General features: G+C 39.9%; 1 protein-coding gene across 1 annotated transcript; it reads right to left on the reverse strand.

Moving 5' to 3' along the window:
• Positions 1-204: 204 nt before the first annotated feature.
• LOC103137757 (uncharacterized) lies at positions 205-12,969 on the reverse strand. The gene is made up of 18 exons (XM_007551661.2): positions 12,454-12,969; positions 11,411-11,569; positions 10,998-11,116; positions 10,727-10,910; positions 9,549-9,661; positions 8,401-9,466; positions 7,571-7,695; positions 6,690-6,945; positions 6,338-6,465; positions 6,138-6,234; positions 5,919-6,041; positions 5,467-5,639; positions 3,522-3,619; positions 1,834-1,961; positions 1,059-1,239; positions 806-950; positions 486-609; positions 205-250 (listed from the first exon to the last, which is right to left on the reverse strand). Exons 1-17 carry the CDS (start codon positions 12,878-12,880, stop codon positions 535-537), a joined length of 3,597 nt encoding a protein of 1,198 aa, XP_007551723.1. The 5' UTR covers positions 12,881-12,969; the 3' UTR covers positions 205-250; positions 486-534.
• Between the last annotated feature and the right edge of the window lie 205 nt (positions 12,970-13,174).

Consider the following 13,174-nt stretch of genomic DNA (forward strand, 5'->3'; position numbering starts at 1 on the left):
GCAAACATCAGCAGAATTTGCAAAAAGTACCCCTTGATTATAATCAAATATGAGGGATGTTTTAAAAACAGCATCTCAAAAAGCTTGCATGTTATGCCTTTCTGAAGAAAAGGTTTTCTTGCTATAGTTTTAACCTAAACTTTTACTGCTCATCCCCATATCAAATAAAATAGTTGCAGGATTAAAGGAAAACACAGCCCCGCCTTTAAAGTTTTTCAAGAGCTTTTATTGGAGGTTATTTGTATCATATCTGAGGACAAAGAGGAGAGAAGACAGTCAGAACGCAGACATAAAAGCTTTCAAACAGGAGCATCAGCTATTTATACCATCATTTTCCAGGTGTTATGTAGGTTTCGACTAACAAAAAAAAATTATTAATTGACTCAGTCACCATTCTCATTTAAATAGGTTAAATTAAATTTTAGTTTTCTCAAACTTTCTGAACATTTTCAGTCTGATTGCAATAAAGCTGCATGTTCGTATACCTTCCACTGGAACTCAAGGATGCTGTGAATTAAATCCATTTTTCCATTGTCACTGACCAAAACATCCCTCAACACAAGGACCATCTCGAGGAGAACAGATCTCAGTTGAACACATAAAGTAGATCTGAAAGGGAGCCAAATGAAGATCAGGAATGAATAAATGAAGTATTGCAGACAAAAAAAACCCATTTGAATTTTAATCTCATTAAGAAATGGTTATGTCCAGATAATTTGGACTTATAAATAAACTAAGTCAAAACAACTGTTCATAAACCACATTGAGGCTTATATTTACAGTGACCGTCAATGCTCAGCCTTACCTCCTCATCCATATCCTGGAACTCCCCATCCGGGAGGAACTGAAAGGTGCGAATGGTGAAGCGGCGAGTCTGACTTTGAGGAGACGGCGGCGTTGGGTCTGACAGAACTGTCTCTGGTGGGGCTGGGTCCAGAGGGTTGGGGCATCTGCAGTGATGGCATGAGCATTTTTAATTATTTTAGAAGCTACCTCCTCAGATGAGGTTGGATTTAGTCAATGCTGGTTGTTTTTACAGTGTAGATGTTCTGGCATACCCATTGTAAAGCAACACCCACGCTGCATTTCCAGAGCGGGGGTAGGCCACACAGAAGTGCACCAGCAGCACCAAACTGGGATCTGGGGAGCTGAGGAGGCGCACTTCAAGGTGGAGAGGTTTCCCCAGCAACATGTGCAGAGGCTGGTGATACTGTGGGTAGTAACTGGTGTACTGGGCATCTAATAATAGATGGTAGCATAGGAGGGAAATAGTCAGTTTAACATTTTTTTTTTCTTTTGGTTCATCTTCTTCAACCAGCATGCATCTACATTTTTCATGATGCAGTCATTCTTTTGTAATCTTTAATAGAGGTGTAATGAATCAGTGTAGAATATTGTAGACCGGTTTGATTCACCCATACATTGTTTTTTGTTTGCCAATTCTAAGCTAGTCATTATGTAATTTTTTTTAAAAGTCCTTTTTGTTTACACAAACTACTTCAGTAATTTTGTTCAGTGTAGAATTTTCCAGCTTATGTTTGACTAATAATTTAGATTTTGAACCACAGATGATAAAATGCAGCTAAGAATCACTGCCAAGTGTAAAACAGCCCTTTAGTTCAGCATTGACTACAACTGGGACTCCAAGTCTGGTCCTTGAGAGCTATAACCATATTTCACCAGACAATATCATATTCAAAGCAACCAGATGGCACTACGAAGACTGACTGTACTTAAACATGAAATACTGTCCTTTTTAATATCACCCGACTGATCCACCTCTGATCTCAAACATTAACAGAACCTTTTGGTTTTGAAAGAAAGACCATTTACCTTTGGCAATCCTGAGCTGGACTCCAAACACCCCCTGAGTATGGACATCAGGACCAAGGGTGGGAGTTTTAACGACGTAGCTCACACCAAGAACTGTTCCTGGCACGTATCTGCACTCCACCAATAACCTGAAAATAATAGACGAGACTCAAGTCATGGCAAAAACCGTTTAAATTCAATATGTATTGCTTTTGCAATTTTACTTTTGCAACCAAATGTATTGCAATCAAAATCACAATGAGTTGCGGTCATGTTGGTTGAGAAAACTGAAGATTACTTGCAGTCAGACAGCAAGTGTAAAGTACCAGCGCTGAGAGATCAGAACGCAGAAACAGCTGCTAAGGCTTTCTTGTGGCTTTATTGCTCCCCAAGCATTCACTGGAAGCGTTTCAGGAGCAGAGCATCTGTTGTACAGCGTTTCTAACAAAGTTCAGATTTGTTTTGCCAGCAAAGCTAATCACACACACAAAACTGATGCATGTTTGAAGTCAACTGCAAAAACCACACCAGAGGCCTTAATGTTTCTGAATGTTAATTTCAAAGACATGCATCTCATAGAACTGATGCCAAATTGCATTTCATTTTTATGTTGGAATAGGATTGATCTTTGTAATGACTTCTGGTTAGTATGACATTTTTACAACTAAAGCATCTCAAATTAAGAATTAAGTTGGTTTTATTTGTTTGCATGTATTTGCTCTATTTTGCTTCAAAACTTAAACTCCTGTAGATTTATTACACAGTAAAAGAATTTGTGTCTTATTTTTGATTGACTGCAGCTATAACCAAAAATCCAGTTGGTCAGTGTAACTGCAATATCTAATTTACTGACATATGCAATTTGTATTGTACTAGAAAATATGTCACCTTGCACGTACACCTCCATGTACATTACAGTCACCGAATACTTGCCGAGATTATTAGCCGAGCTAAAATCCCTTTGACGTCTCTGGTTCACGAATGACAACACAACTGCGACAGTTTTCACCCACGTCCCCGATACATCCGTGTGATGGCTCTTAAAGCTCCACCTCCACCAACCCTGTGAAGCTTCTCAGAACTCCTGAATGGACTTTGCTTCACAATCCTCTGAAGGGTGCAGTCATCTTGTGCACTTTCCCCATGTAACACATTTTCCTAAACCTTCCAATAATATGCTTGCATACACAGCAAGCGTTAATGACAGTCTGCTGATTAGCTGTTGAGCAGCAAACTTGATTGTTTAGGGAATAACATCAAATTTTGTATTAAACATAATTTTAGTTATTCTTATGTAATATTCAAGGTTACGAGAAACTAAATTTCGTATTTTCATAAGCTGAAAACCAAAAATCATCAAAACAGAGATATAAGTTTTAACATGTGTCCAGTGAAGTTGTATTGTTCAGTGTCATGACTACTTCTCCTTCAACTGAACCAAAAATAAAGTTAAGATATTTTTTGGAACTTATATAAACACACTTTTAAATAAATGACAACTACAGTCAAAAAAAAAAAAAAAAAAAAAAAAAAAAAAAAACAGTAAAATAGGGGAGAAAAATTTAAAACCCACAAATTATGTGCAGGTTGAAGACGTAATTTGATCTTTCAGAGGAACGATGCAAATAAAGTGCATGAGGTTATTCAGATTGAAGTTTAGCAGTGCTTCACCAAGACTACTACAGGTAGGATATAAAGGGTTAGCTGACCTGACAGGTGAATCTCTTGTGATGGTGCCATAGTTAAGGCTGACAGTTTGTATTGTGTTCGTAATCTCCACCATGTAGACGACGGTCTTCCCCACCACCTGTCAGGACAGAAGGAAAAACATTACAAAAAACAAATGCTTAATCCATTCTGTCCATTTGGATGAACCAATCCTTAATCCATTGATGTGATCCCAAAAGGGTCAGCCTTCATGTTTGTTTAGGTTGATCTCCTGCATTTTAAAACAGTTGGGAGTCCGTTTTAAAGAAAATGTAGCCTTTCCAGGTTCTCATTTCTTTAAGCACTAGAACCTCCCAACCTGAATCCATATTTTCCAGCTCCTGGCCAAAACTGCCCAAAAAAAATCCACAACTGAAAAACTGCAAACACTACACAAACCTTTGTTTGATTAAGCACCTTTTTATGGGTAAACAGTCTTGAAAGAGCTAGAAAAGTAATCCGTAGTGGGTCCATGTCCTCCTGGTGGTTGCATTAATGTCCTGGAACATTGAGCACCAGCAACAGCACAGACAGCAATCTACCAAATAATCATCATTAAGCCATCAAGGGTATTTCAAAATGGTAAAGAAAACGCCCACTAACTGCAAATACAAATATGTTTGGCTGATCAAACCGTCAAATCAGAAATTATGCTGCTACTCAGTTTAAAGCTGAAGAAATTCAGACAGGGAAGCCCCCAAAGTAGAAAACACTGCAGACAAGAATTTCTGAAAGCTCACCACCATCTCATTTCGAGCTAAAATCCGTTCAGCTCAGGAGAACAAAACCTGTCTCCTTCCTGACTCCTGTCATTGTGGGACACTTCCATGGTACTTATGCTTGCATACAACTCAACAGACCAACATAGAAACTTTCAGGAATCTGGGAATTGAACCAAAGGATGAACCAGACTTGGCTGACATCTATTTTTCCATGCAGCCAAACAAGGAAGCAGTGTGTTTGAGATGTTCCCTTATAAACACACCGACATCTGAGCATTCTCAAATGTTCAAAAGGCTTATGCATAAGCCTTTTGCCTGTTGCTTATGTTGTCTGCATTTAATTGACAATATAAGCAACATTTTCAATTCAAAAACTCTTTTTGCTGCTGAATTATTGAATAAATAAGAAAATGAGCTCAGCAACAAAGATGTTAATTTTTAATCTGCTAAATAGGTTATTCATTCATTGATGCCAAGTGTTATACAGGTATTTCAAGAACACGTGATCATTCATGTAACTCGTTTTTTTTTTTTTCCCCTTTAGTAATCTGAATGGCAACATGAGCGTTTGGGATATCTGCGGTTACTGTAACATGTTTTGTATCGAGATGGTATTTTAGGCTTCGATAGTGTCTGTGATAGGCCAACTCCTTTATGCACAACTTGCACACAACACTAGTCTTGTCCAACTTCCCATCAGATTGTTTCACAAGCAAAAATGAAGCCAAAGTGGGCCAAGAAAAGCAGCTGTGTTGTTCATCGCTGTCTGTGGTTATAATTTGTGCAACAGATTTTCAGGTGTACAATCAACAGAAATTTTTGACTTGAATAAAAGCAATTAATTGTGTTAAAAATGTTTAAATTTTAAATCTACGCAATTAGTCAAATTTGAAATGAGTGCTTTAAATCACATCCTTATGAAGCGTGCACAAACAACAACAAAAAATCTCAATCTCTTATTTGCAAATACAAATAATTTTGGTAGTCCCAACCCACATTACAGCTAGGTTCTGTTCTGCTGGATTTAATGTTAAGGAGAAAAAAAAAGAAACTGCTGCAAGCCTTTTTACACATAAGGTCTGTTTCAGCTGTAAATAATAAAATAAAAAAATATTCACAAACCAAATTAGTTAAAATGTCTTTGGCTTAGACTTGAGAATCTGAACATAATGGCGTTTATTTCCAACCCATTCTTCGATATTTTGACATGATTTATGAATCTCACCACTCTGCGTGTCCCACAGCCATCCATTGGGATTTTGAACAATGCATACTCAGGGGTCACCCTCTGAGGTCTGCAGGTGGAGTTGCTGGCAGCGGCCAGCAGCGCAGTAGAAAGAGGGGGGTCCGTGAGGGAGGCGGGCACAGAGAAGATCATGTGGCGGTCAATAGTGCACTCTGGAGGGATGAACAAAGACACACAAACAGATACACATGCACAGTTACAAAAAGGTCGCATGAACAAAAGGTCAGAAATCTCAGGAGGCAATTGATAACAAGACCCAAGATTCTTCCAGCCGTTCTGTGTTGCTGCCGGCTTAAATCATGCTGCGCCTGCCCTGAATATGTTTCTTCACACGTACGGCAGCTATAGTACCTTTCTGTACTCTAAAACAGCTCGACTGCACTTAGCTAAGTGGCGTGAAAATGCCAGTAGGGATACAGAGCGCAGCTCACCATCCATTGGGTAGTAGCAGGCAGGGGGGTGCTTGTTGAAGCAGCAGCCCATGGAGAGGCACTGTGTCTCGGATATAGAGCTGGATCCGCAGGGGAGGCGGTATTCGCTGTGAAGGTTGCACTCTGAGGGGCAGCACGACAAATGTCAGGAACACAGCTGAAATAACAGACGGGCCTGGACAAACTGAACAGCCTTTTAGAGAGTTAAAATCTACCTACCATGCTCAGACCTCGGGATCACAAGCGGGCAGGAAACCTTTGCCTCCTTTTTTCCCCTCTGCGTTGTGTAGAGGATGCTAATGATGTACATTTTACCCTTTTCAACATAAATACAGTCATACAAAGAGTTAATACGTGCATAAAATAGTCACTTGTTGAAAATGTCATGTGCTCAGCATGAAATCTGAGTCAATACTTGCCTGCACGCTCATATGACAGTGTGAATGTAACTGGAGAAACAAATGGATTTTGCCATCCTTGGCCTCACTTGCATAATATCCACATTCTTTAGGCGCTTCAGCAAGGCTCATCTGGTTCCCATTGGTGTCTTAAATGCATATGTGAAAAACTCACAATAAGACATTTCAGTGTAGACCTTAAAGAGAACAATTAAAGCTCTGCAGAGGGAGGCAGAAATCCCCAGTCACAATAAAAAGCCAAGCTTTACCCCCCGCTCCCATTCACCGCACAGCAGAGCCTCTGAACCATCTCAACTCATGCAGAAATGATTGTTACCATATGCACCTGGTGTGTACAAAAGCAGACACACACCTTTAAGAACTATTTCTGAAATGGGTCCAGGAGGAAGCACGACCTTCATCTGCTGGAAGGAGCAGAAGACTTCGGTCTTTGTGGCAATGGATGGACCCGACTCATCCTCGGTGGCGCTCGGAGCGGTGGGGAAAGTCCACGGAGTTTCTTCTGGAGGATCAAGGGGGCTTTGATATGGGCACTGTAAATCGAGGGTCCGATTCTGCCAAGTGAAGAAATCCCAATAACTTATGGGTAGAGAAATGGTTGTGGGAGTCTGAGGAGCGAGAGAGAAATTGATACAAAAGAAGTTAGCGCAACCACACAAAATTTATAGATACACGTGTTTTTAAAAACAAGTGAATTTACCTAAACTTGCAAAAAACATTGTATTCTTGACAGCTAAGATGCATGGAGCATGAAAAAAAGATAAGACTTTACAGTCCACAAATGCCTATAATCCGTGATAGATTTATCTGAACATGAATTATTAAGCTAAACTGCTGCTCTGCTTAGATAAACAGAAATTCAGACCTTATAGAGCGGAACGACCCTAGAAAGAAGAAATATAGATTACTAGAGTTTTATCAAACTAAACGCTCAAAATACTGTGCAACCTTGGAACTGATTACATTTTTTTAATACTTCTCCAGCTTTTTCCTATAATAAATCCTAAATGTTATGGTGCGTGATTCAAAATTCATCAAGATCATGTGCCATTTCATACCTAAAGTGCTGTAGTTATACATAAAAAGTACATTATTGCGAAGAGTCCAAAAGGATCAGAGAGAAGGATGATCTTTACTGACAAGGCAATAAGCAAACTTTATGTAAACATGAACACCAAAATAAACTCAGAAAACACACTAGCAGCACATAGAGGAAGTAAACAGTCGTCTGACCTGTAACTGGCTGTGGCAGGCCGGCAGAGGAGAGTGGAGGATTAAGCCGTGGCCTGCAGTCGCCTGCAACATGTACCCACAGAACGGAGACACGCTGGAGAGCGACTGCCATGACATAAATGGGTCTGAGGAAAGCAGTGATGCGGTTAAAGATTTTTTATATTTAGAATCGATATACTGCTTTAAAACTCATTTCAAATGTAAACTCAGATTCTGCATTTAGGTGTGATGCCTCTAAGAAAAACTAAACAAGGGATCAAAGGTTCTTGGATTCCAATAAGCTATATTGTTTTAACGTGAATAGCTGTAGCATATTGTGTACTTTAAACTTAGTTATTTGGAGCAACACCAAAATGCATGCAGTTGGATGCATTTTGATGTGAATGTGCCATAGAAGAAAACCTAACCACCAGTCAACAACCTTCCAAGTGAGCCCAATTTTGTAAAGTATAATTCTGAAATGGACAGGCTGTAAAAATCCTGGAAATAGAAACATTAAGATGGGAAAGAGGGAAACAAAAAAGAAAGAAGAAACACACTGAGGAGAGAAAAAAAACAGATGGGATAAGGTATAAATTCTGGAAACACATATTTGCCCATATTTTTTTGTTGCCCCATTCTTAACCAGAACTATAAAATCACTTAAAATCAAACTGGAGACTTTTTCCAGACTGATTTATTCCTTAAAGTTAAATCAGCTAAAATTATAAAAACATTACATCCTTTGATACCTGGAACCCCCTAACGCTGGAATACAAAACATATATGACAAGCTGTAAGGAGCCACATTTTCCTCTGAGAAAAACTTTTCTGTTTACACAAATACTGACCTCTAACATGGATGGATTCTGGGTCGGCATAGGGCAGGAAAGCAGCCATACTGTCCTTCAGACACTGGACGCGGGATTCCAGAGGGGTGATCCAGTTCGGGGGAGAAGGAATCTTCGGATAATGGGGTGAAAAGGGATGGAGTTTAGGGTGATACGTTTGGTAGAACATGTGAGGACTGGCTGCCGGTTTCTTAGGCTCCTTTTGGACTGGCAGCAGATATGGAGGCAGCTGAAAGTGAAAAGGAGTTTGGATAGGAGATTGGCTGGAAGGATGCCCAAGACTATCAGGGGTGTCAACAGGTGGAGTAGCAGCAGGATGTAAAGCAGAGTAAGAAAATACTGGATGGTAGTAGGACATGGGTGGATAAAATGAACTGGTTTGATGCTGTGGGGTTAACGGCTGTTTTGGTGGAAAAGAAGGACGAGGTACAGGAGCTTGGGTCACTGGTATTGCCGTGAATACAGGATGATCAGGTTTCTGATGATAGTACTGAGGATAATATGGACCCACTGGAGACTTGGAGTGGTCTTCAGCTGCTGCAATCAATTCCTGGTAATAGAACGGCAGGTAGGGATAGAAGACAGGTGGGTGATGAGGAAATTGAAAAACCTGATGTTCAGAAGGATCCTTCAGATGAAAGTGAGGAGGAAAGTACTGCAGATAGCTCCCTAAAGAATACAATAACTTTTCAGATCCAGGTGGGTTCTGGACGTGCTGTGGCATGGACTCAGGGAAGCGGTCAGTGGTGGCCTGAGGTGGATGAGGGATCCCTAATAGGATATGGGGGACGACTGGAAGTAGTTGGTGGTACTGGAAACCAGAAGAGAGGTGGTGCTGGTAGAGTGGGTTTTGCATCGTCTGCTCCTTAACTGGGGCTCGATGAGGGGGAGGGAGAGTGGTCGTGGGGACAGGGTGGGTTGGAACTGGTAAGTATGGAAACAAAAGGTCACTGGGAAACTGAGGAGGATACTGAGGCAGGGATGGAGAATAGGGAAGCTGAGGGCTGACGGGGCAGGAGAGAACATACTGCAAACCACCCAATGTGAGCCGAAGCTGCGGACCATCCTGTGGAGAAAAAACATATTAACCTTATGTCATTCACTGGTGAGAATCCAGGTGCAGTCTTCAACTAAATGAGCAAACTTACATCAGTTGTGATACAAGGAGCACTGTGGGAGATAAGGTAGGTCAACTCCTGGGCCTCGGAGTCAACCAGGAATGCACACCTTTCAGACACAAAAGGATCCTTTGCTCCATCCACTGCCAAACAAATTAAACATTTCTGTTACCGATTGAGTCAAGGCTTGAAAACTGAATTTTGGGCACCTCCATACCACTTATGAGTTTTTGACTAAAACCTCTTGTAATTTCTTGTTCAACTGTAGAAACAAAGTAGTCACTCCTATGTTTGTTAATCAGTTTTGAAACTGTCCATCCAAAGCTGTTGATATTTCTTAGTTAGAAATAGCGCTCCGCCACCTACAGATTTATTCTATTTTTGACTTTTTGTCAGACTAAAATATTTCAAAGAAATTTGATTAAATCATTAAGTACAAAATCCAATTCTTAAAATTTTAAATGTAACCAAGACTCTCCTGAAAAACCTGCCACAACTTGAAAAAAACATTTGTAAGACTTTGAGAAAGTCTTAGAAACCACAATAAGAGCCAGGGAAACCATCCAAGAGTTCACAAAGGAACCAGAACAATGTCCAACATACTCCACACCTGGGCCAAAAAAGGCATCTATAAGAAAATTCCCAGGCAAAAACCACTGAAGACCACAGCCTAGTTTCACATTCTCCAAACATCTTAATGAGCCACAAGACAAATATTCTATTTACTATGAAGGCACAAAAAAAAAAGAATTTTTCTGCAATTGGGCAATGCAACAGGATTTAAAAACGGACAAATCCACCTTTGCCTTAAATAGGATGTTTATGCTAAAAACACCCCTCCAGAATTAAAACAAGTCGCCAAAAAAAGTGTGTCAAAATTCCTGTGCAGTCATGTAAAACACTCACTTTCATTTACATTGCATCAGCTTGGTGTTGGCACAAACAATTTAGGGGCCATTTTTTAATTCACAATGCCACATTGAATAATTGGGTTTCTTAATAAACAAAACCATTAAATAAACTACTTAGAAACAGACAACTAGATATTTAAAAATAAATTTGTACCTGGGCAAATATGTATTCACAGCACAAAAAGAAGACAGCTGAAGAGAAATGCTCTTTGCCCTACTGGTCAGTCTGCCAAGTAAATTCAGAACAGATACAGCATAAATAGAACTAGTTTTATGATGTGCCTGTAGCCTACATACCAATGACGTCAAGCACAGGTAATCTATGCTCCTGGCCTTGGATCTTCACTGCCATGCCATAGGGAGAGCAGAAGACAAAGGGAGCAGACAACGTGTACATGGGAATAGCCGTGGATATCATCACCGGACAGGACAACTTCAGTGGGATCCCCAACCACAGCATGGGCAGCACGTAGCTGCCATTCTGAAATGTAGCACAAATAATTAAATAAGACACAGGGTGGCACAGATATACTATAACTAAAAATTACAACACTTTTGATCCTGACACCTCCTTAACAATATAGCAGCCGTCATATGGCACCATCATCTCCAGGTCAGTCCATGATGCCTTCACTGAGTAGCCACAGTCGGAAGGTAGCTGGAAGATGGAGATGGGAGAGGCCCTGCCTGGAAAAAGATGTTTTAAGATTGTGAATAGAAAGGATTTAGGGGGAAGAAAGGGACTTAATACAGTGCTTAGTTCATCCCTCAGAAAAGGTCGGATACACTTCAAGTTCAAAATTGGTGCAGGAATGTCAACATAAAAGATAGTTCAGCTATCGGGCAGAAAAGGAAATCGTCACAATTGCCACCATTAACATGAATCTTTCTGCTTTGTTCATGCTCTTTGAGGTAAACACAGCACATCTACAATGCAGCCCATCACCTAAAGAGATGTTTGCAGCATGAACTGAGCCTTACTTCTGTCGACCTGCAGGTGGATGAAGCCTCTACCGGACAAAGTTAAAGTCATGACATCATCAGCACACTCCACCACAGGTCTCATGGCCTCCCATTCAGAGAAATATGGGCTAGAGTCAGACGACAGGCCAGAAACCTTCCCCTCAATTTCAGAGAAACCTAAAAGATACAGAAAAAATGTCTCCCGATTAATGTCAACATGACTAAATTTATTATATGCTTGCACTGATAATAATGTATAGAATTTTTTACTTCTTGAAGACGCAAACATTACACTGAAATGCAATTTAGAAACGTCAAAGCCCAGACCTCACCTCATGCAACTCTGAATAATGTTGTTTTCTAGCATATTGAGTTGCAAAAATGTGATTCAGGCACTTGAACAGTTATTGCATGGTTAGGGTGGGTTTAGTAATAAATAAAATTAGAGCTGCTTTAATGTTAGCCAAACAGCCAAAAGGAAGAGGATTTATCAGTCTGAATGTGATAACATTTATAGTTCATGCTAACTGTATAATAAAAGTGCAAAACTAGTTTGTTAAAAGCCCATAAAACAAATTAATAAAAAAAATGCTATTCAAGAAAACATCCATACATATAGAGCTAGAGATTAGGGAATTGGCAATGAGGCGTTCCTAATAATTGAAGTTCACCCCAATAGACTGTCTGAATAAAAGTGGAAACACCCAAAAGGATGCTGAATTACAAGTGTTTGAAGCCAGGTCAAACATTTTGTCACTCATTAAGAGTATGAACAATTTTTAGTGTCAATCTTGAAACTAAAATGTAAATAAAAACGTTTGACACTAATTTCCAATGAGAAACTAATGCAGGTGATGTAAATGCCACGTGTATTAATTTTATATGTTCTTATTTATGTCATACGACATCATCTACAAAAGTGCCGACTTCCTTCTGGGTTTAATTCATTAAAATACTTCCAGTTTACCGTACAATACAGTCGCCCAACACTTGTATTTACTATATGAAGCACTTTGGTCAACTTTGGTTGTTTTGAGATGCGTAAATAATTGTTACCTCACCTGTAAAATCTGCTTGATAACCATCTTCAGGGTCTGGAGCAAAGGGTCTTCCTTCTTCCTTGACATTACCAGTGGTCCATGTGGGGCTAATGAGGGCTAACCTGTCGCTAGTTTGATCAAGTTCTGGTGTCCTGACACCTGGGTGTGGGTTTGTAGGATGCTTAATGTCTAGCTGGGGCTCCAGGAGTTTCGACAGGATGGATAAATTCCGACTGGGGGTCCATATAACGTGTTTAACCGTATACGGCTGTCCTCGCTGACCGTCTTCAGGCCTCTCCTCCCAGGGTAAGGCTGACTCTCCTCGCTTGGTGGTCGAATCATCTTCCCTTTGTGCTAAACTAACCGAGCCACTTAATTGAAAAGAATAGAAAAGAACAATAAGCATTATTAAAAATAAACGTATTTTTCTTATTAGCTCGCAAGTCATCGCCGGTTTGAAGAGGCTCCTTTCCCAACACGCACACTCACGCGCCACCTGAACACCAGGCGATTAATTAGGAGTTATCAAGCACGAGCCAATTAAGGAACAGCAAGTCGTCACAAAACGTGGAAACTGGGAGAAAGTTTCTGCTCGTTTTTTTTTTTTTTTTTTACGATGTCTTGTCAGTATAAATTCTAAAATGAATTGGATCAATTTTACTCTGATATATTGTTTGAATTCAATAAAAAATAAAATAAAACAAACGTGCCAATTTCTTCATTTTTTTTCTTTATATTTGAA

This window comes from Poecilia formosa, unplaced genomic scaffold (assembly GCF_000485575.1).
Source record: "Poecilia formosa unplaced genomic scaffold, Poecilia_formosa-5.1.2 Scaffold43, whole genome shotgun sequence".
Lineage (NCBI taxonomy): Eukaryota > Metazoa > Chordata > Actinopteri > Cyprinodontiformes > Poeciliidae > Poecilia > Poecilia formosa.